Source organism: Apostichopus japonicus, chromosome 20, assembly GCF_037975245.1.
Source record: "Apostichopus japonicus isolate 1M-3 chromosome 20, ASM3797524v1, whole genome shotgun sequence".
Lineage (NCBI taxonomy): Eukaryota > Metazoa > Echinodermata > Holothuroidea > Aspidochirotida > Stichopodidae > Apostichopus > Apostichopus japonicus.
The window spans coordinates 22,054,382-22,076,511 of record NC_092580.1 but is presented as its reverse complement, the minus strand read 5'-3'; the positions used below and the strand labels follow the sequence as shown (position 1 = coordinate 22,076,511).

The 22,130-nt window shown below is 35.6% G+C and overlaps 3 protein-coding genes across 9 annotated transcripts in view; 2 read left to right on the top strand and 1 right to left on the bottom strand.

Moving 5' to 3' along the window:
* LOC139961540 (plexin-A4-like) overlaps nucleotides 1–10,799 on the top strand; it is a 162,266-nt gene extending 151,467 nt beyond the window's left edge. For all 4 annotated transcript variants that reach the window (XM_071960800.1, XM_071960798.1, XM_071960797.1 and 1 more), the window contains 6 exons: nucleotides 1,417–1,527; nucleotides 1,985–2,148; nucleotides 3,201–3,348; nucleotides 4,049–4,189; nucleotides 4,511–4,585; nucleotides 4,722–10,799. In XM_071960800.1, the coding sequence (XP_071816901.1) occupies nucleotides 1,417–1,527; nucleotides 1,985–2,148; nucleotides 3,201–3,348; nucleotides 4,049–4,189; nucleotides 4,511–4,585; nucleotides 4,722–4,811 (729 nt within the window). In that variant the 3' untranslated portion in view covers nucleotides 4,812–10,799. The remainder of the gene's footprint in view (nucleotides 1–1,416; nucleotides 1,528–1,984; nucleotides 2,149–3,200; nucleotides 3,349–4,048; nucleotides 4,190–4,510; nucleotides 4,586–4,721) is intronic.
* Nucleotides 6,016–14,992, bottom strand: LOC139961549 (EF-hand calcium-binding domain-containing protein 10-like). 2 transcript variants are annotated; one of them, XR_011790912.1, is made up of 5 exons: nucleotides 14,777–14,992; nucleotides 13,194–13,358; nucleotides 12,394–12,484; nucleotides 8,345–12,099; nucleotides 6,016–8,300 (listed from the first exon to the last, which is right to left on the bottom strand). XR_011790912.1 is itself a non-coding variant. In XM_071960815.1 (4 exons), exons 1-4 carry the CDS (start codon nucleotides 14,877–14,879, stop codon nucleotides 12,054–12,056), a joined length of 405 nt encoding a protein of 134 aa, XP_071816916.1. In that variant the 5' UTR covers nucleotides 14,880–14,992; the 3' UTR covers nucleotides 6,016–12,053. The 2 variants fall into 2 exon arrangements, 1 of the variants encoding a protein (XP_071816916.1); XM_071960815.1 differs by having other exon boundaries at nucleotides 6,016–12,099.
* A 1,510-nt stretch (nucleotides 14,993–16,502) lies between these two features.
* The window catches only part of LOC139961541 (regulator of nonsense transcripts 2-like), a 32,926-nt gene continuing 27,298 nt past the window's right edge, over nucleotides 16,503–22,130 (top strand). For all 3 annotated transcript variants that reach the window (XM_071960803.1, XM_071960802.1, XM_071960801.1), the window contains exons 1-3: nucleotides 16,503–16,665; nucleotides 20,426–20,669; nucleotides 21,241–21,454. In XM_071960803.1, the coding sequence (XP_071816904.1) occupies nucleotides 20,515–20,669; nucleotides 21,241–21,454 (369 nt within the window). In that variant the 5' untranslated portion in view covers nucleotides 16,503–16,665; nucleotides 20,426–20,514. The remainder of the gene's footprint in view (nucleotides 16,666–20,425; nucleotides 20,670–21,240; nucleotides 21,455–22,130) is intronic.

Sequence of the window (22,130 nt, the reverse complement as noted above, 5' to 3'; positions counted from 1 at the left end):
TCATGTTATTGTTTGTTGTGTGTCATTTATGTTACATAGAGGATCTGATTGGATCATCCTCTGTACAGATTAACTCATTTCATGTTGTTGTTTGTTGTGTTGGGCGTATGTTACATAGAGGATCTGATTGGATCATTCTCTGTGCACATTAACTCATATCATGTTGTTTGTTGTGTGTCATTTATGTTACATAGAGGATCTGTTTGGATCATCCTTTGTATAGATTAACTCATCTCAATTTGTTGTTTGTTGTGTGTCATTTATGTTACATAGAGGATCTGTTTGGATCATCCTCTGTATAGATTAACTCATCTCAATTTGTTGTTCGTTGTGTGTCATTTATGTTACATAGAGGATCTGTTTGGATCATCCTTTGTATAGATTAACTCATCTCAATTTGTTGTTTGTTGTGTGTCATTTATGTGACATAGAGGATCTGATTGGATCATCCTCTGTACAGATTAAGTCATCTCATGTTGTTGTTTGTTGTGTGTCATTTATGTTACATAGAGGATCTGTTTGGATCATCCTTTGTATAGATTAACTCATCTCAATTTGTTGTTTGTTGTGTGTCATTTATGTTACATAGAGGATCTGATTGGATCATTCTCTGTACAGATGAACTCATTCATGTTGTTGTTTGTTGTGTGTCATTTATGTTACATAGAGGATCTGATCGGATCATCCTCTGGTCAGATTAAGTCATATCATTTTGTTGTTTGTTGTGTGTCATTTATGTTACATAGAGGATCTGATTGGATCCCCCTCTGTATAGATTAAGTCATCTCATTTTGTTGTTTGTTGTGTGTCATTCATGTTACATAGAGGATCTGATTTGATCATTCTGTGTACAGATTAACTCATTTATGTTGTTGTTTGTTGTGGGTCATTCATGTTACATAGAGGATCTGATGGGATCATTTTCTGAACAGATTAAGTCATCTCGTGTTGTTGTTTGTTGTATTGCGTTTATGTGACATAGAGGATCTGATGGGATCATTTTCTGAACAGATAAAGTCATCTCATGTTGTTGTTTGTTGTGTGTCATTTATGTTACATAGAGGATCTGATCGGATCATCCTCTATACAGATTAAGTCATCTCATTTTGTTGTGTGTTGTGTTTCATTTATGTTACATAGAGGATCTGATTGGATCATCCTCTGTACAGATTAACTCATTCATGTTGTTGTTTGTTGTGTGTCATTTATGTTACATAGAGGATCTGATTGGATCATCCTCTGGTCAGATTAACTCATCTCATGTTGTTGTTTGTTGTGTTGCCTTTATGTTACATAGAGGATCTGATTGGATCATTCTCTATACATATTCATGCATCCCATATTGTTGTTTTGTTGTTGTTATGTGTTGTGTTTATGTTGTATCTAGAGGATCTAACTGGATAATTTTCTGCACAGATCAAAGAAACAGAGGGATCGGATGACATACAGCACAAATCCAAAAATAAGAGACGTCTCCAAAAGAAGGGAATCAAGGAGGTCCTCCTGCCCCTCCTACCAGCCACCAGGGTAAGTCATTCGTTGTTCAGTTTATAAAATAATCGTCCTACACCAAGCCATTTTACACTTAGGTGTTCTCCTGTTGTATCACTTTTGTTAGTTGTTTTTGTATGTGTGTGTGTGTGTGTGTGTGCTTTTCTTTCTTAAGATAAAATGTTCTAGTACACCTTCTCCTGAATGCGTTTTTTTTTCTTCTATTTTCCCCCGCCCGCTTTCAAAGTATTTAGCTATCCAGGTCAGTTGTATGTTTTTAACTCTGACTTTTTTTTGGGGGGGATGGGGTTGGTTTTGTTTAATTTTCGTTACTACCAGAACATAAAATGTCATTGACTTAAATGAGTACGAACAAGTTCGATGGCGATATCTAGGAAAAGTTTGTCACTATTTGTCTCCAAGATTTGTAAGTATGGGTGTGATATACTATGAAAGTCTTTAACAATTTTTTTTTTCTACCTTGCGTTTCTAGAATGCTCTACAAAAATATGTGGATGGGGCCTTTCGTGTGATGCTCTCGGACGAAGAGAGCCAGGTACCAAAGTGCATCAAGTACCTGTTCGATTTCTTTGATCGGCAAGCAACCAAAAATTCTGTAGATGGTCCAGAGGTTGTGAACGCTTGGAAAAATAATGTGTAAGAATACATTTTTTTTTATTCTCTTTCAAATCTATATGCAAGAAGAAGTTTGTAATTGACATAGTATGAGACAATCATGCAGGCTTTCAGTTTTGAATTTTGTTTTTTCGTAAATCGCTTGTTTTTAGACATAACCTCATTCATTAAGATGAGTAAAGTATCAAAATAAGTAATTAACCAAGGTTTTAAGAAATTTAAGACGAGAATGGGTGGCTTCTGGTTTACAAGATCAGTGCTAACCCGTAGGTCACTGGTTTGATTTTGATTTCAATTTTTTTATATTTTTTATTCAATTCTAGTTGCTCTTTTCTATTGTTTTTAATTCCCTAGTTCGTTTATCATAATTCATTTTAATACTTAAAGGAAATAAAGTAAATAAATTTTTTGTTTTTTCTTGAACTAACATTTGTTGCCTATAGTGGTTCATTTTACCTGTAAGTTATACTAGCATTTTAAAAACATTATCATTATGGTGTTACAGTTAAACCAGCATGGATTTTGATAGTCTATGGAGACCGACAAAGTGAAACGAAATTTAAATTTATTTGTCCGTCCGGTACAAGCATTGTCACTCTCCTACATGGTTACTGGTGGAGAGGCTTCAACAATGAAGCTACGATCTCACTGTAAGAGGTGAAAGTCAAGTCGGGTATAGATTTGTAGTTAACATACTTAGCCATGAATATTCATGTGCATTGTTTAAATGATATTCTATATTGTCTCGTCCGACCAAAATGCAGACTGGTGGAGAGATTCAACATTGAAGCTACGATCTCACTGTAAGAGGTGAAAGTCAATTCGGGTATAGATTTGCAGTTAACATACTTAGCCATGAATATTCATGTGCATTGTTTAAATTATATCCTATATTGTCTCGTCCATCCAAAATGCAGACTCGTGGAGAGATTCAACACTGAAGCTACGATCTCACTGTTAAAGAGGTGAAAGTCAAGTCGGGTATAGAATCGAAGTTGACATATTTAGCTATGAATATTCATGTGCATTGTTTAAATTATATTATACATTGTCTCGTCCAACCAAAATTGCAGACTACCTCTAAGGTTTTGGACCACTATCATGGCTAACCCTACGTATATATTTGACGTGAGAAGATCCAGTTATGTGGAGGCTTGCCTACGTGTGCTGGTACAGGTCCTAAGGGACGCCTGCTCTAAGAGTGATTTTAAATTAAACAAGGTAAGATATATCCAGTCATTCTATGGTCCTCTTGACAAGATATAGGTTATACTACTGGCAGCAGTATAGCCACATGGATTAATAAGAATTAAAAGTAGCAATTTACAGTGAATTTATAGAATCATAAAATCCTGTAACGATCCGTTACAGATCAATCAGACAAGTTTGTTTTTTTATTGCAAATGAAGAAAAAGTGCCAAAAAGAAATTGGTAATTTTTTTATTAATATAGTATTTGATTTGAAGCTAATATATGAAAAAAAGGGGAATAAATGACAACTGGATTGAATCCTTAAATAATTACTCGTTATTTATGTAGTTTATATTCATACAGTAACGAAAATTGAGTATGGTGGCTTGTCAAATTACATAGAGTAATATTTCGTAGGTTTGGGAAATTTGATGGCCCAATTTTAACAGAGCTTCTGTAATAGTTATGTAGTTTATACATGTGAAATTGATACTACTGCAAAGGTAAGACCATACCGGGAAACGGAAAAAAAAAAATAGAAAAGAACAAAAAAATGACCTGATGAAGTAATAATAAACCCAACTCTACTGTAGGTGAGCCAGGAATCATTCCCTGAAAAATGTGAGCTTTCGGGTATAACAAAGTTTGGGTTTTAATCGTACCAGATTTGTGCTAGAGATTTTGAATGCATTATTAACTGTTGTCACTCTGTCTCTTTCTGTTATGCCAGGACTCCTCACCAAGTCGTCTACTGTATGCCTCGTTACTGCCAACCTATACAGCACAGGTGGAGAAATACTACAAACGCATTCAGGATATACCAAGGCTGAAGCCAGACGATATCAAAGAAGAATTTGCAAGGATTTGTAAGGTTGGTATCAATAGCAACAGATTTAGCATTTGACAAGTTCGTTCGTTGTTCACAAGTAGGTCATCAATTGTTGGTTTTGTGATTATGATGCATTTTAATTTTATCAATTAAGCACATATCATTGTTTTCCCCCATTGGAAATAAGTAGTCACTAGACAGTTCACGAGCTTCCTTCTTTTTCTCATTCAAAACCCAAGGAAATTCTGAGATAATTATGAAAATTCATCCATGAGTCGACATTTGCCTCTAATTTGGTTTCAGTTCTTAAACTTACTATCATATCAATTTTTTTGATATATTTTCTTTTATTTATCTCCTCAGCCATTTGAGAACATTTTTGATCGAGACAGCACCATGTTCCAGCTTTATAAGTTTGCAAATAAGTTCAATGAATCGGTGAGTGTCTTAACTTAACTTTCTCTGTTTTTTGAAGTGTTGTACCTGTGCTATGTAAATCAAATGTGAAGTAATGAATTATACATGCTCACTAAATCCACCAAACTTACGGGTAAATTTTTCGTGTCTTCTGTAGTTGAATGCCGCCCTCGAGGAAGACGATGACTGCCAAAACGCTAACCTGGTGTACAGAATGGAGCAAGTCGGTATCACGCTGAACGAGTAGAAGGAAAAGTGCTTTCATTGTCTAAACTTTTGCTCGCAGTAACTAAGCTACAGCCAAGCCAGTGACAGATGAGTGTGCGTGGCCTGTAAAACGGAAGGTTTCTGTAGTCGATGGTTATTTTTTTTGTTTTTTTTGTTAGTGGCGAGAGTCCCGTCTCGAAAAGACATTGCGATAACAAGCCTCCCAACAAGTTTGAGTACCCCCCTCCTTGTGCTGGAAACCAAAGTCGTGCCATGCTGCATTTTTGCATGATCGTAAGCTTTTGTTTTCGTGAAGTCAGGTGCTGTTTCGAGTATACCTTGCCAATGTCACTACTGCGTTCACTCCCACCGTATGCAGTTTTAAATTCGATGCTTCCGTAAACAAAAACAAGAAAAGTGCAAAGTGATGCAAAGTGATAAAAAAAATATTTAAATTTTGTTTTTTTTAATTACCAAGCTTGTAAGATATTTCAGCAGTCCTTGATATTGACTATGTCGTGTGTTCACTTTATACGCCTCCTAAATACCAGTATAATAATTGTTACGTGCTTTTCTCATTGTGTTTTTTCGTCTGGGACCAATCTTTTCTAATTTCAAACATATAACATTCGTTTTACCGTATCAATCATGTTCACCCATCATTGTAAAATGTTACGTAGCATTGCACACGTACGACACAACAAACGAAAGAAATCCAATGTAATATTTTAATTCAAAGCACAGCTTTTTCAGTTGCTATCCTTCCTACCAATAATCGTCACACATGAACATAGACCTCAGTGAAATTTTGAGTGGTCTTTTATGACTCCTTTTTTTATAAGGGGGCGGCGGGGGGTAGGCGTGGTGTTGGCATTTATACAAGTTTAACTTCATATACTGCATTACTGACATGATCAAATTTCAAGTCCAGCCAGTTCTCAGTGCCCCACACAAACACCTTGTTACCCCATTCACTGCCCCCCCCCCCCACTGGGGTATGATATTTCTCTTGTATGTGTATGTAGATAAACTTGTCCTTTTAAAATCTTAATTTTTTTACCGTAATTTTTGTTTTGATTAGATTTATTGGCTAGATTGGGCTAGATAGAATAAGTAGAATATGCATAATATTTACTTTACAATAGTTGCTTCCAAAATGAGATAATGCAGTTTATAGTAACATAGTACATTTAACATAGGTTCATGATTAGTTCATATCTTGTACACCTCTTTTTTTTTTGGGGGGGGGGGGGATGTGAGATCGCTCTTCTTTGGTGAGGGGTGTTCTGAAGAGGATAAGAATCTCTCTGTCGTCAACATGTTCGTTTGTGTGTTTGTGCTTACATGTAAATAATGTGATAAAATAGACCATCTTGGAACGTTTTTTGTTTGTGGCGGGCACTAAGATTTTTGTATAAATAGACAGTCCTCAAAGATTTGTCAAAGCTTTTATGCTATAGATAGGGCAAAGTTTGATGATCATTGTTTTGAATGTTCAATCTGTCTTGACAGAGTTTTGCACATAATGCTACATTCCATATAACTTGTTGTCACAAGGATTAGTCTGTAGAGATGTTAGTTTCATACCCCCCCATATCTCCCCACCACCCTAGAAATAACTCACCTTTCTCTCTATTTGCATATGTGATAAATGCAAATTGGAAGATGTGAGCCATTTACAGGTTGTTATAATTCTTTTGGAGATTTGTCTCTGAAGACCCAGCTGTCTTCATCATTGGAATCATGTTTTTATGTATGTATGTATGTCAGTGTATATTCATATGTGTATGTATGTATGATTCCTGCTCTCTGTCTGACCTATACCTACATCATCGTCATGTCATGTTGTTAAACTAAACTAAAGTGGATTCATTTACGGCCAGGAAAATGTCAGCACCTTTGTATTCTCTCGTCTGGGTTTGGATTGGTCCATTTGTAAATAGGGTTTTTAAACTGTCTTCAATTGCTACTGGTCATAGATACCAGAGCAAGTACAAGAACCTTGCATGAAACCAAAACCAGATGGATGTATGGTCGATTTATGATTCCACTTTGAGGTGGAAATAAATAAAGACAACAAGATGCCTTTTTCAACAGATTTCATTTTCTGTGTGCAAAGAGAGTATTCACTGAAGTTGTCAAAATAGTTGTTACATGGATTAACTGCAGAATATTATCGAAGTCAAAATTTTTTTGGGGTAAATCTGTGAAATGTCAGTTTTGTATGAATGCCATTTTTCAAAACATCTTTTCTACTTGGATTTAGAACACTAGATAGATCTATACGCTATTTTAATGACCCTCATTTTAAGAATGACTAATATCATGGCAGGTAGACTTTGATATCATTTATAGACTCTTTTCAACATAGTTCTCCTCGGAATAATTAATTAACATAAAATAGGCATTTGAAGTAAACTATGTGAAAATCTCAAATTAGTTAGCATTTTCAAGATCATTTCATGAAATTTGTAATTAAGGAACCTGTGCAATTCATAGTTGAAAATTACCATCAAGAATGTTGCAGACTTCAGCACATCCTGTTAGCTATGCAATTTCAGGATTATTTTATATTATTGTGAAACATGCAAGTTTAGTACGTTACACAAAATGATTCTCAACCAAAAAAGAGAAAAGAAGGAATAAACTAAATCTGTTTCTTTGTGTCTTTCAAAGTGTTTGCAAACCTTTAAATTTGCCAGGGAGCTTTCACAAGGATATTAAATAGTCGCACCAGAAAAGAAGGTTACTCCATATTTGTTTCCTTTGCTTACAGAAATAGTTTCTTTGTACCCTTGTGGCATTATTTCCCCGTTTTAAAATGAAAATTTGGTAAAAATCTAACAAAATCTTTGGTGAATGTAATTTTATGCAAACATTACTTTGCATTTTGAAACATAACCTTACTCCATCGTTGCTTTAGTTTCAGTGGGTCATTCTGAACCTGCAGTTTGCAAAGAATAGCACAAAAAGTAGTTTAATAAGGCTGTTGAAGGCTTCAATTTTGGCCTTCCCCTGAGGCTTACACACTGTCAATCCAAATGGTATCCAGAACTTAAGAGTATGATATGAAGATAGTTACACAAGCTGGAAACATTGTCAGCACAGTCACAGAAAGCTTTAGGTACAAGACAATGAAATAATGAAAGATTTTATGATTTATTAGATATATGTTACCATAACAAAGGTGGCACTGGGTACACATTGATGGTGGAGTGATTTATATTGAAATCTGGTGTGTAGTATCAATTGTTTTGAACAATAAATTTGTGTATACAAGTGTGAAGTCTAGATTTTGAAATCAGATTTTCAAGAATTTTTTTTCATTAGTTGTAGCAATTTGATGGACAGTCATTTCAGTATCAGTAAAGAGGATGGAAATATACACCTTAATCTGGTGAAAGGTTGTATAGAAACCATTAAATGCGATGTATTAGTGTACACTAAGCCCCCGACAGTAGTACATATACACACTTATGTATATACACACACACAATGCATTGAGTATGAGCCCCCAACAGTGTGCGACCTGTATGATATCATGTGTGTTGTGAGCCCCCAACAGTGTGTGACCTGTATGATATCATGTGTGTTGTGCCAGTGTATCTGTATAGTGTGTATGCATACATAGGTACAGTGTATACACATGTACACACACATGAAATTTTGCTATGTACTGAGCGGAGGCAAGTTCATTCACCGTCAACCTACCGATAAATGAAATTTCAAAATGCATTTGCATTTTCAAATTTGCACTTGCATTTAGTCTCTGAGCCGTTACGATTTATTTCCTTTAACGTCCTCCGGAGCAATGGGATTATGGAAAAAAGCTGATTTTCATGTACTAGCCAAAAAATAATTGCATTAAGTTCATGTGCCTGTCTTGTAGTGAATGAAGGATGAAGCACTGTATATTGTTGTAATTATTATAATTGTTGAAGCAAATTGTCTATAAATAGAAATGATGTCATACAGTACATTTGATTCATAGTCCATAAAAGAAATATTGAATGTAATGAACTTGACTGAATGGTGACAACCAAATATGGAAAAATTGCATTTCCTTGTGTTTTTCTGGATTTCCATTATTTTTAGTTTTTTTTTTGTCAATTCTTATCATTTTTTATTTTGCTTCAAATACTGCCTTTGGGTTATGGGATGTACCATAGCATTTAGGTATTAAATATATTGGGTCGCATTTTGGGTGGGTAAAGGCATATTCAGTACTTTGCTTTGAATGCATGTTGTTGTTGTTTTTTTCTTCAGTGAAGTACTCAGAGCATGTGGTATTATTGTGTAATGTTAAATGTATATCCAAAATTTTAAGCACTTTAATTAATCTAAACTCGTATCGGATTAAATAGTCGTCGTATCAAGAAGAAAAAAAATTGTTTTCTGTATATATCTTGAAGAGAAATGAATAAATTGAATTTATTGTAATTTACTTGTAAGCACTGCACGACAGTAAAATCTATTTTTGCAACAAAGGAAAAGGAATATTTCTGCGATAATTATGGCAGTTGCATTTGGGGAAACAAGGTAGCGTTTGAGTCATGTTAGCCTTTAAAATTGTGATTTTTTTTTTTTTTTAAATTTTTACCATTCATTTTGCAATTGTTTAATTTTTCTTCAAACTTGGCAATTGTAAAAATATGTGTGGTCATCTGTGATACATTCAAGACATTGCATTTTTTGCTAGCTTTCTGCTCAGTATCTTGTATCTATAAATGTCATTGCTGGACTGATTATTGCGTTTTGTATCGTCAGGTAAAATGGAAAACTTGACTGGGGAATGTATAAACATTCAAAGTCATCTGCATTGCCCCCCCCCCCCCCCTCCAAATATGATAGAAGAGTGAATTAACTGTAACTTATTTGATAACTGCAGCAAGCATGGGACAGCCAAGCCTCAAAGGTGTTTCCTCAACGACAGGAGAGTGCTTTTGAAAACCTTAGGCAATTTTTAGTAAGCTTAACTTGGGAGGTGGTACTAATGACCTCTATCATAGGATAAACTGGCCTGTAAACCAGGAGCTTTGGATCTTTTATAAGCCAGTGACATGCACAGGATGCAGAGGTGGTAGGGAGGGGGGGGGGGGGTTGGGGGAAACTACCTGTCTGATTTTTAGTTAGGAGCATTCACCTTTACAGAAGGGTGTCCTAGCCCCAATGTAGGTCCCAACCGAACGTTTTACCCCACTGATGCAGGTGAGTTGTGACTTCCAGCCACCGCAAGATTATCAGAAGGGAAGAAAGGGGAAGGGGGTCTTTTTTACTGCTTCCAGTTAAAGATGTTATCAGAAATAGTCAAAGAATGTTAGTTAAGACTGAGGAACTGTTTGTTTGTTTTTGACCAGGCTCAAGAGGAGGGATATTCTGGATGACCTGCAGTAAAATCTAATATACGTGGGTTGTGTTGAACAAATTGAAAAAAATACCAAACCGACGTTACTCTTCTTTCAGGGTTAAAATTAAGTATCTTTCTTATTAGAACCAAAGTATTTAAGACCAGTTTCCTGTACAATATTGTTGGGCTAAATTAGCATTAGTGTCTTCAGCGTGCTTGGTTTAAAATAACAATGGGGCTAAGGGGAATAGTTCCTGTTAGCATTCCTCTCTTCACCCCCCTTGTCACGTTCCTGCAAAGGGGATAGAGGATTGGTTCCTGTTAGCGTTCCTCTCTTCACCCCCCTCGTCACGTTCCTGCAAAGTCCCACCATCCCATTGCCACCACCTTCCTTACCAATTTCTGCATCTGAGCACCCAAGTTCAGTCAGTGTTAGTTTCCTATAAGTAAATATTTTATATAGATCTTCTTGTGCCTAACTTCAAGGATTTTTTTTTCTTCTTCTTTATCAAGTTTTCTGTTTTATCTCTCTCTCTCCCTCTGTCTTCTGTTTGTGGGTTGTAAGGGCCCTTTTATAAGATTTTGTTTTCTTTGAATTAAATTTTGTCTAATTGGAGCGAAATTTCACCATTTGTTTTTAAATTTGTCAAATGTCAATACACTTTGTAACTCGTAAGTAAAGACTTTTGTTTCTTTTCTCTTGTAATTCTAAGTCGACTGAATTAAGGAAGAACATTCCAATGTTTCAAGAACCATACATAGTGTTCTGCAGTACAGTGTGTGGTGAGTAGCAGAAAGGTTCTGTGATGATGAAATTACCATCTACAGCTGCACCCGGCAGGCCAGCAAGAAAGAAAAAAATTGTTACTGTGAAAAGAGTTTTTCCCTAAAAGCTGATTAATATTCTATTCCAGTTAAAGGTCATCTTCAATATAATGATCGCACAGATGAAGTTTTGTCAATCATTTCACTGTCACCCTCACAGAATATTCCAATTGTGTGTTTGCCTAACTTAGTGCTTCTTCACATCTGGAGTTTCATAATCCATGGGAAAGATTATTAAAGGAGAACAATTCAATGTCGTGTGAGGTTCACCAAAGGTGATCATTCAGTTATGTTACTGTGCTAACAGCATTACAGAGGAGTGAGGGGGGTGCAATGGAGGGGAATGGGTGGGTTGCTGAGCAGAGTTGAATGGCAACTTAAAGCTTGCAAGAATCATGAGTTTGAAAGATCACACAGAACAAATATCTTTCCATATTTAGCATATATATTTATATTCACGTTTTTACAGTTGGTACATTCTTTGGTGGGGATGAACAACTATTTACAAACATTTCCATTAATAAATTCTTCAAACAAATGAAACTTGACACAAATTGAAAAGGGATGCTGCTTTTGCCAAGTTGGGTCAAGGATACTGCAATTGGAACCCATAACATGGACAATAAATATCCAATCATATGTAAGTTATGTAACTATTCTTTGGGAATTCTCAATTTATCCTCAGTTTAAACAAGGATGACTTTGAAACCTACCAAACTTCTAGTTTCACTTCTATGAGGATAAAGTACACAAATGACATACCTCAGAACATTTGTACATATAAAAAACAAGTTGAATACTACCACTGTTCCAAATAAGGCATGGAAGCTGTCATATGCCAACTTATAAAAATGAATATATGTTTAATATGTCATCTTCACATATTTTATACAGTTACTATTAAAATGACAATTTGGAATTTCACAGCCAAAACTTTTATTCTGTTTTCAAAGATGATACAGGAAGGAGTAAGTTGACACAGTTGCTGTTCTATCTTATCATTCTCCACAGACATTGTCCACAAAATTCTCATAGAATATGTACCTCGTGGTGATAAACGTTGGTAGTTTCTAAACATATCTTCTTTCGTCAGTTGTTGTTTCCGAAAGATTACTGAGGTTGAAATGTTGCAGAAGCCCTTGATAAACTATCCTTCCTGCAAAGAATGTAAAAAAGCACAATGCAGTTATTTTTTATATTTTTTTCAATTCTAATGGTAACTCACTTCCTTGATTCATAAGACAAGTGAACATTTGTTGTGGTAGTAATAAGACACAAAAGTTGCAGTGGATTTGTTTACGCAACTTGATAAGGATTTTATATCATCTGGAATGTATTTTTTCCAATTGTGCATTTACATAAATGCGTGATGAGTGTTTTATTTAATCATTTTGTAAAAAAACTAATCATTGTGATTGAAAGGGTACAGAGTATCTTTGAGATTACTTACACTTCTCTTGTGAATGTATCTTGCGATATACAATCCTGCTCGGCTCCAGGAGGACTGGTATCATATCTGACGCACCCCATCGTAACCATAGCTGTCAAGATTAAAATAAAACTTGTCAATGTATATTAACATAAATCTTTAAATAAAAATTAAATAAAATTGTTAGCAAACTGCTTATCCACTATAGAGAGCCTGTGTAATAGAATGTGTAAAAGTAAGTTGGCCTGACGTTTCGATCCTAGCAGGATCTTCTTCAGAGGCTAAATGACAAGTAACAGTAACAGAAGGGACAAAAACACGCACAGAATACAGACAGGTTAATGAGCATGGTGAACACAATGAGGTACATGTAAGGGGATTAGTAGACAAGGGATGGAGAGAAGAAAGCAACAAGATGTGACAGAAGCAAAACAACTTGACAGAGAAGCAACAGTGCCCTTAAGTTGCCAGACAAATCAATTTACTTGTAAATAAGATAATTTAGTGAGGTCATCCTTAAAAATGTTCATGGCAAATTTGACAGTGACTCAATAGACATTTCAGATTATCTGAGGGACAAATGTCTTAAAACTCTATTTCAATTGCCAATTAACTGCATGAAGTGACCAGCAAGTTGATATACTAAATTTATAGTAAACACTTTTCATCTGAAAAGGTATCCCTGGAAACAATCACTACCAGAACATATCGATTCAGTAGTCCCTTGCTTTCTTGGTGAATTTGGAAATTTCAAAATGACATTCATAATGTGCAAATGCAGGATAAATATTTTAAGTGACCAATGACAGGTAATTGCTTACCCTCTTTATACTGTGCAAATGTTATAAATCCTTTCTTGGTTGGATCTAACATGCCAAACACAGATCCAATGTTAGTCTCATCAAATATGCAAGGGAAGTTCATATTAGCTGTCCGAGATTCCTTCAGTGTCTGGATATAGTTAGCCATAAATTCTTTTGGGTTATCTGCGAAAGAATTAAAATTAGACGACAGTTATAATGCAACACTCTAAAACTGCTCCATTTTTTTTATTTCTATAAAATATTTCAAAGATGCTTACATATTATAACCCACTACTCATGGAATAAGTTAGTGTTGAGCTTTTACATATACAGACATTTTCAAATTCATGAAACTGTTTATTATAATATATCATAGTTGAAAATACCAAGGTTTTGTGAACAAAAATCCAAATCACTCAACTGTGTGTGTTTTTCATATGTGCAGTTACTCAGAAATGTAATGATCTCAAAATAATTTATTGTTCTGTGCCTATGCAATGTAGAATTGAGCAGAATTTGACTACAAAATGTCTGCCTTGTCAAGTTCTTTCATACCCCGAAATTGTCACATTCATCGATAAGCTAACTGTTACTTTTGTGTATGTATACATCCATTGACTCTGGATGCTGCTTGCTATGCTCTGAGCCTCTAAGCTCAGACAGGTTAGGCCCCAGGGAGTAGTGGAATCATGTTTAGGTAATTTTGGTTATTTTTAGGGAGTAAGATTTCCAAATTCCAAAAATATGTGCAAAACTGGGGAGAGGGTATTAAAAGCTTTAAAAAAAACCACAATGTAACTTTGCTTCGCTGCAAAAAGTTTAGGTTGCCTGCTGTATCGTTGCTAGTAATATTTGAAGTTGCGTCAATTATGAAGGTGAGACAATTATGAAGCCTTCACTATACATTCTGCATATAAAAAGACATTTGGACCCGTATTTGCAAGCAAGACTTGAGGTGAGTTCCAAAAGTCTACACTAGCTAAATCCAGGAATCCCTGGTGAAAATCCTGTTTCTGTTTTCTATCTCCATGCACCTTCTGAAGGTCTCGCACTAAGGTCTAGGTATATCTGCCTCCATTAAGTTAAGTTAGGCCTCATGGAACTGGTAGCATGGAGACTGCGAAGTTCGGACTCCTATTCCTAAGCCTAAAAACACCCCAAAACTACTTCTTATGACCTAAATCACTTGAAAATATGGTGTGGTCATTTTGGAGAGAAAATAACTGTAGCTTCGTAGTTTTTCGTGAAATTGGCCCTTGCTGTAGGTTTTTATGGTGAAATCGTGTGTATCTTAGGGGTGTCCGAACTACGCAGTGTTCCAAACTTCGCAATACTGACTGGTATACTGTGGACGTGGTAGCATAGGCCTATAGCCTGGCTATCCAACTCTACGGCCGACACTAATGGAAAGAAATGAATAAAACTTTGGTCGAAGTGTCATCCTAATTTTCCACACAGATGAGCATTACATTCCATGATTGGGTAAGTAAGCATTTACTTTGGTAGTCTTCCTTAATTTCTCCCTTTTCGTGAAACCGGTCTTACGAGAAGTTATACACTAGGGCCTAGTTGAATACAAAAGTAACAAAGGCAAGACCTACCAGGTCGGTTAAACACTAACTGGGCAGTTAGATTGTCAAAAAGTTCCATAATTTTATGCTGTTGAAGGTAGTCTTTAGATTCTGAGGCACGCGGGACATCCATTTTATTTTCGTTGAAATTCGAAAGAATATGGAAGCAAGAGGATTTTAGATGGTATATTCCCAGTAGCCAGAGATCGGGTCAGCGAAAGTTGTTTACTCGTTGTCAAGACAGTGTTAGCGCCCCCTATTTTGACGGTCAAATCACGATCTTCCCAAAGAAGGAAGTTTTCTAACAGTTCTATAGCTCATAGGCGCAATAACAGGTGTAACACTGAAAAAAATGCTCAACTATTCCGGTATAGTCAACCTCGATCGGCTTTAGACCTGATTATAGTCCTACTTTCTTGTTTAAATATGGCCAAGATGCACCATGCCATTTCACGGTCTAAACTATTAATTATTTTTCCGAGACTTCATGAGGTCGGCTATACCGAAATCAGAACCACATCCTCCATTATAAAATCTTGGATCCACCCCTGATTGTCACGGTCATCAATTCTTGTGAGTTCGGTAGTGACATCGTAGGTTTTTCAATAAACCTCTGATTCACTAAATTGGTAAATATAGTCGTTTGAACTTTATGCCACCGCGCAGTACTTAAAACAGGGCGGTATGGGGCGAAAGGACCGATCGCCGTGTGGTGAAATCCGGAAGCCCCGGCGGGCCGAACTTCTGACCATGTTGGAACAATTTGGCCCTTAGGATGGTCGCACATGACTTAGGCCAATATAAGTAGCCGTGTGAGTTAAATAAAATAATGACAGAACTATTATAGGTCAAGTTGACCCACCGTTCAACAGTCAGTTTTGTCAAGTTCAAGTTTGGCAAATTTTGAAATCTCCACATCAGCTGTCCGGTTCAAGTGTAATCATCAATCACAGAAATGAAGCGCAGATCCAGAATGGAAATAATTAAAAGGATTTTCATTTTGCCATCCAGGGAAAGCGACCTTCCACTGAATGGAATGATAATATATGAGTCGGTTAGCTGGAGTGGGTAACGGATGTTTTCACTTCCAGTGACGTGTTCAAAACCAACAAGAGGGAAAGAATGAAACTATAAACAAAAAGTCTTGTAGCATGTACAAACAAAGGAACTCTTTGGGGAATGATTCCGTCGGCTTAGTCCATACACCCTTCAATTTGTGATACATATTACATTGCAAAGAAATTTCAGACTTAGCAATTCCTATTTCTGACATGTAGGCCTATTTTTTGTTGTATAAAGTCGCTACGAGAGAATAATTAGAAGAAGAAAAATTCAATGAACTATTATATAGCTTGAACTCTCCCGGTTAGTGATCCTCTTGCAACTCTGCACCTGTTCAAGCAAACTTATACTTTTACATTTCTATGACCAATCTGTCCGTAAAACATATTTTGTGCCCATGATTGTAGATAGGGGATGTGTGTAACTATACCACTGTAAGGTGGCAAACACGATTGAACAAAATATAAAATTCGCCTTACCAAAGGCACAGTAACCGGTAAAGATATGCTGATCTTTGTTTGTTTACTTGTAACATGTGACGGTAGAGAACTGAAAAACCAGAACCGTATAAATACGGCTCTGAGAAAAATCAACTCAGAGTCATAGCACTCGCATGAAAACCAGTGACCTGATATGAATAGTGTGTTCCAATCGCGCTCTAACTTCGATTATGGGAAAAGAATATTCTAATCTGGGTACGTACGAATGCTGTGTATACGTGTGTACGCTTGTGGCTGTAAGTTAAGTGTTAGGCCCGTAATACAGAAACGAGCATTCTAGCTAGTGACAGCTTAGTGACAGAATAGCCATTAGGCCTAATACATCCCATCGAGTTCAAGATGTAACTTTCCACTGAAGTATGTAACTGGTTTGAAATTATTTAGAATGCTGTTTTGCACCTTTTTAATTAGCAAAAACCCAGAGCCTCTTTAGTGCTTGGCACCCTGTTAGTCACTAGTGTTAAGTGTTTGTAGCCTAACTTAGCCTAACGATAATCTGTGAACTGTTTTAGTGTTACTGTTAGCCAACTAGAACTAAGCAATATTTTTATCTTGGTTGCTTGGGTATGTATATTTTTTCGTTATTTGTTGGCATGTATACCAAAAACCAAATAGTACTTGTGGGATGGGAAACCATTGCTGCACACTTAGTGCCATACATGGAGGTAGATATTGCAAATTTTGCAAAATAGTTTGATTCTGTGCGGTCACACTAATTAGCGTCAACTCACGACAACTCACGACAACTCAAGACAACTCAAGACAACAGGTTTAAAATAACATCAAATACAATTGATGTTATCAGAGTATATCTGGAAACACGTTTAAAAGTGACTGGAACCAGCGTGCATACAGATCTTTCACGGGAAAAAATGTTTTTGTCGTAAAAATCGCCAACTTTTTCCTAACGTTGAATTAGACGACGTGATGCTATTGCGCTTGCGCAATGCCATTGGACCGAACCATTATAATATGAGTGGGTTTGTGCTAGGTTTGGAAAGTACCTTGTGTACAGTGTCGGTAAGGTGGGTTGTCGTAGTAATAAAGCACCAAAGTATGGTGAATGAACTCCAAATCAAATTATTTAATGTTTTAAAATAATGAATACTTCTTATTATTTTTCCATTTTAATTTACATATGTTATTATTAATTTTACAGAGTCTTGCTTACTATCATCTTGCCCGGTTTTATTATTCTCTCCGTAAAATCATTGAATGTTTTTAAAATAATGAATACTTATTGTTTTTCCATTGTAATTTACATATGTTATTGAAAAATTACACTTACCTGTAGTGTAATGGTTCGGTCCAATGTCATTGCGCAAGAGCAATGGCATCACGTCGTCCAATTCAACGTTAGAAAAAAGTTGGCGATTTTTACGACAAAAACATTTTTTCCCGTGAAAGATCTGTATGCACGCTGGTTCCAGTCACTTTTAAACGTGTTTCCAGATATACTCTGATAACATCAATTGTATTTGATGGTATTTGATGGTATTTTAAACCTGTTGTCTTGAGTTGTCGTGAGTTGTCGTGAGTTGACGCTAATTAGTGTGACCCATTCTGTGTTTTCCCTGATACTACTGCCTCGTAATATATGATTTATGAGGGTCAAGTTTGCTGTAATAACTTAACTCAACTGGACCTTGACCAAAGGGAAATTTCCCTTTAACCACTCTAAGGAAAAAAACACATCGGCAATGATGACAACTGTTGTGTTGCTATACAGTTAGAGTAGTTATGTTGTAGCATGGTGGGCTCATAATTGACGCACTTAAGTTAAGGATTTGAATAACGATGTCTAACAAGGAAAAATCCAAATCACTCAACTGTAGCTGTTTTTCAACTGTAGTGTAGGCCTTAGTATACATCCATTGACTTTAGATGCTGTTTGTTATGCTCTGAGCCTATATTTATTAATATACAAGTTATTCATTTTGTATATTAATGACATTTGCAATATCTCCTCGTTACTCAAATTCGTACTGTTTGCTGATGACACAAATATCTTTTGTTCCCATGAGAATGTCCACACCCTGAGCAGATTAGTTACTAAGGAGCTCCAGAAACTCAGTGTCTGGTTTGCTGTAAATAATATAAAGAAAACAAATTATATGATTTTTTCCTATTGTTCGTATAATGCTGATCCTAAAATTACAATAGATGATGTAAGAATTGATAGAGTTTATGTGACAAAGTTTCTTGGTGTTTTTATTGACCATCAACTGAGTTGGAAAGAACACATATCGAATCTATCAAGCAAACTTTCTAAAAGTATTGCAGTCATACGTAAAGCAAGTCATATATTAAACAAAGCGGCATTATATACCTTATATTGTACAATTTTTCTTCCATATCTGAACTATTGTATAGAAGTATGGGGACACACATATAAGTCCAATATTACTCCTTTATTCTTAAAACAAAAAAAGGTCATTCACATAATATGTAATGTTCATTATTTAGCTCATACTTCTGAACTGTTTTACAATTTAAAAAACTCAAATTTTTAGAAACTCAGTGTCTGGTTTGCTGTAAATAAACTATCTCTTAATATAAAGAAAACAAATTATATGATTTTTTCCAATTGTTCGTATAATGCTGATCCTAAAATTACAATAGATGATGTAAGAATTGATAGAGTTTATGTGACAAAGTTTCTTGGTGTTTTTATTGACCATCAACTGAGTTGGAAAGAACACATATCGAATCTATCAAGTAAACTTTCTAAAAGTATTGCAGTCATACGTAAAGCAAGTCATATATTAAACAAAGCGGCATTATATACCTTATATTGTACAATTTTTCTTCCATATCTGAACTATTATATAGAAGTATGGGGACACACATATAAGTCCAATATTACTCCTTTATTCTTAAAACAAAAAAAGGTCATTCACATAATATGTAATGTTCATTATTTAGCTCATACTTCTGAACTGTTTTACAATTTAAAAATCTTAACTGTACCCAAACTAATTGATTTCTATACAGGTGTATTCATGTATAAGGTTTTTCATAAGTTATTACCACCCACTCTACAAAGCTATTTTTCTTTTGCATCTAGTGATATTTATAATATAAGGCACAAGAATTATAATTTTAAACAAATTTTTGCAAGAACAACCAAAAAACAGATGTGCATCTCCATCTCTGGTGTTAAACTCTGGAACTCATTTGATGATAAACTGAAGAACAATGGAACCCAGTCATTATTTAAGAAAATGTACAAACAAATGTTGTTATCTACTGCTATTTCAAATTGATTATCTCCATTAATGTCAAATATGTATAAATGCCCAATCTTTTCTTTCTTTCTTTTCTTTTTTCTCTCAATCTTTCTTTTTTTCCTTCGATTTTCTGTTATTTTTGTAACCTTATGTATGTTAACCTGTCTTGACTAATTCTTTTGTCTATACTTTTCAACACATATTTGGAGGAAAACGATTCATAAGTATTGCACTTCAGTTTTTCTCCTTTTCCACACATTAGATCTTTGGTAGTTTTCATTGAATTATATTTAATACCATGATTATTTGATTATATGTATTGAATTCTTGTTGAAAATGTACTTATCTTTTGTGTTGGAAATAAACAGTTTCATTGTCATTCATTGTCATAAATCTCAGACAGGTGAGGTCCCAGAGAGTAGTGTTATCATATTGAGGTAATGTTGGTTATTTTTTGGGTGTAAGATTTCCAAATGCCCAAAACACATGCAAAACTGGGGGAGGGTCTTAAAAGCTTAATAAATACCACAATTTGGTCAGCAAATAGCTGAAATGGATTCAAACTCATGAAATATGTAATTCTGCTTGACTGCAAAAAGTTTAGGTGGCCTGCTGTATCGTTGCTAGTAATAATTGAAGGTGCGTCAATTACGGGGGTGCGTCAATTATGAAGCCTTTACTATACAGTAGGTTACTTGTAAAGGTGTAATGTAGGCTAAGGATTGACTAAAATTGTCATTATAATACCAGAAGAAAATGATTGGTTATGCAAATTTACTTAACCCACAAGCAGCACAGATAAAAATATAGAATTGGCAGGCCTGTATGAATCTATACTACATGTTTCTGCATCCCTGATTAATGTCATTTAAACCTTTACATTGCAGCACACAAACTGATATTTGAAGAGAGCAGCTACAGTATGTGAAGTGGAAGTAAATGATGCCCCATGACTCGCAAAATTTAGTGAAACACAATGACAAAAGACGAAAAGTCAAGAGGAGCAAAGGAAGGTGCAACCGCTGATACTCCAGCAGCCAAGAAAAGTACAGATAAGGACACAAAGAGGGCCAGCAATGGGAGTATGCAGAAAGTCACAAAAGGAGGGGAAACAGGTAGCTCAGATGCTAGGTATGTTGTGCATTTCTTTATGTTTTGTTTGTTGCTAGTCGCTAGTAAGTAGTTAACATGCTTTCCCCGAAACTAATCATTTTTGCAATTTGGGTGATTCAGTGCCATGAAAAGTTAGTGAATTTACTGTCCATGACCCACTATGAAATCTGGTACTCAAGAACCTTATTTTCTCATGAAAACCCATAAAAAATGCCTTCATTTGATAATTTCGTAGGTTTTCATTATAGGCTGTTAAATCATTTTTTGCTGTAGTAGGTTATTTCTATTTTTTTCACAATGATCAATTTCAAACAAAGATCTTGTGTTTACTGACGAAAAATCAGTTAAGGCTGCCCTAGTCAGTTTATATCACCATGGTAAACTCAAAGCCTCTCACAAAATTATGAAAGCTCTGCAAATAGACATTCCAATACTGTCAAATGAATTCTGTAAGGTGCACTTTAAGACTTTGCTTAAGACTATGCTTAAGAGACAGCATTAAACTAACACTTTTTGTGTCAATATATAGCCAGGCCTCTTCAAGTTATTATGAATTCATTTGCCCTGTCCATTTCTGTATGTATCTCAGAAAAGACTACAAGACCAGCTCAAAGGAAGGAGACCACGATAAAAAGAGGTCTTTGACCAAAGATGAATTAGCAAAGCTAGAACAGGAGAAGAGGCGGATCAACGAGGAGGAGAGGAAGAAAAGAGAGGATGACAAGAAACGCAAAGAGGAAGAGAAGAAGAGAAAGGAGGAGGAGGCAAAGATAGATGAAGAGAGGAAAAAAGAGGAGGAACAGGTAAGATACATCTGCCTTGTGCAATGTGTTTTGTATCATCCACTATGTACTGATAGAGGCAAAGATTGGATAATATTAATCTGCTAACATAATCTGTTACATTAGTCTGCTAAACTTGTACCGGGATGGATAAACTTAGGCATAAGCTACAAGTGTTTTGCATATGAGTAGAAAATACACTAAGTGGGACTTGACTTAAAGAGTGGATCAAGTTGGTTGGTTTGCCTTCCATTACCCGTAAAGGAATGACAAGATGTCTGATAAAATAATCTGCTACTCTAGTCTGCTAAACTTACACAAGGAAGGATAAACTTAGGCATAAGCTACAAGTGTTTTGCATATGAGAAAAAAATACACTAAATGGGACTTGAGTGGATCAATGTGGTTTGACAATTTATCTGTGTTAGACTAATCATGTTTAAAAGTAACTTGCTCATTGTGAGCAGTCATTAATTGCATTACCACGCACATGTCCTAGTTAAATTGAGAGATATCTCTCTGCCCACGAAAGTCTGACCCACTACAGTATATTGTATTTGGAAGAAAAATATGAATATTTCCCTATAGTAATTCAGCTGTAAACTGTGAGGGTGTAGCCAACACACAAATGCATTATATCAGGTGAAAACTTGATACAGTGACAGGCATTGGGTCCTTTTGGTTGCTTTTGTTTTTG

Coding starts and splice junctions, on each gene's coding strand:
- LOC139961549 (XM_071960815.1), bottom strand. CDS start 14,879: ATGGATGTCCCGCGTGCCTCAGAATCTAAAGACTACCTTCAACAGCAT. Junction 13,359..14,776: donor GTTAGTGTTTAACCGACCTG/GTAGGTCTTGCC, acceptor ATTCTTTCGCAG/ATAACCCAAAAGAATTTATG. Junction 12,100..12,393: donor GATACATTCACAAGAGAAGT/GTAAGTAATCTC, acceptor CATTCTTTGCAG/GAAGGATAGTTTATCAAGGG.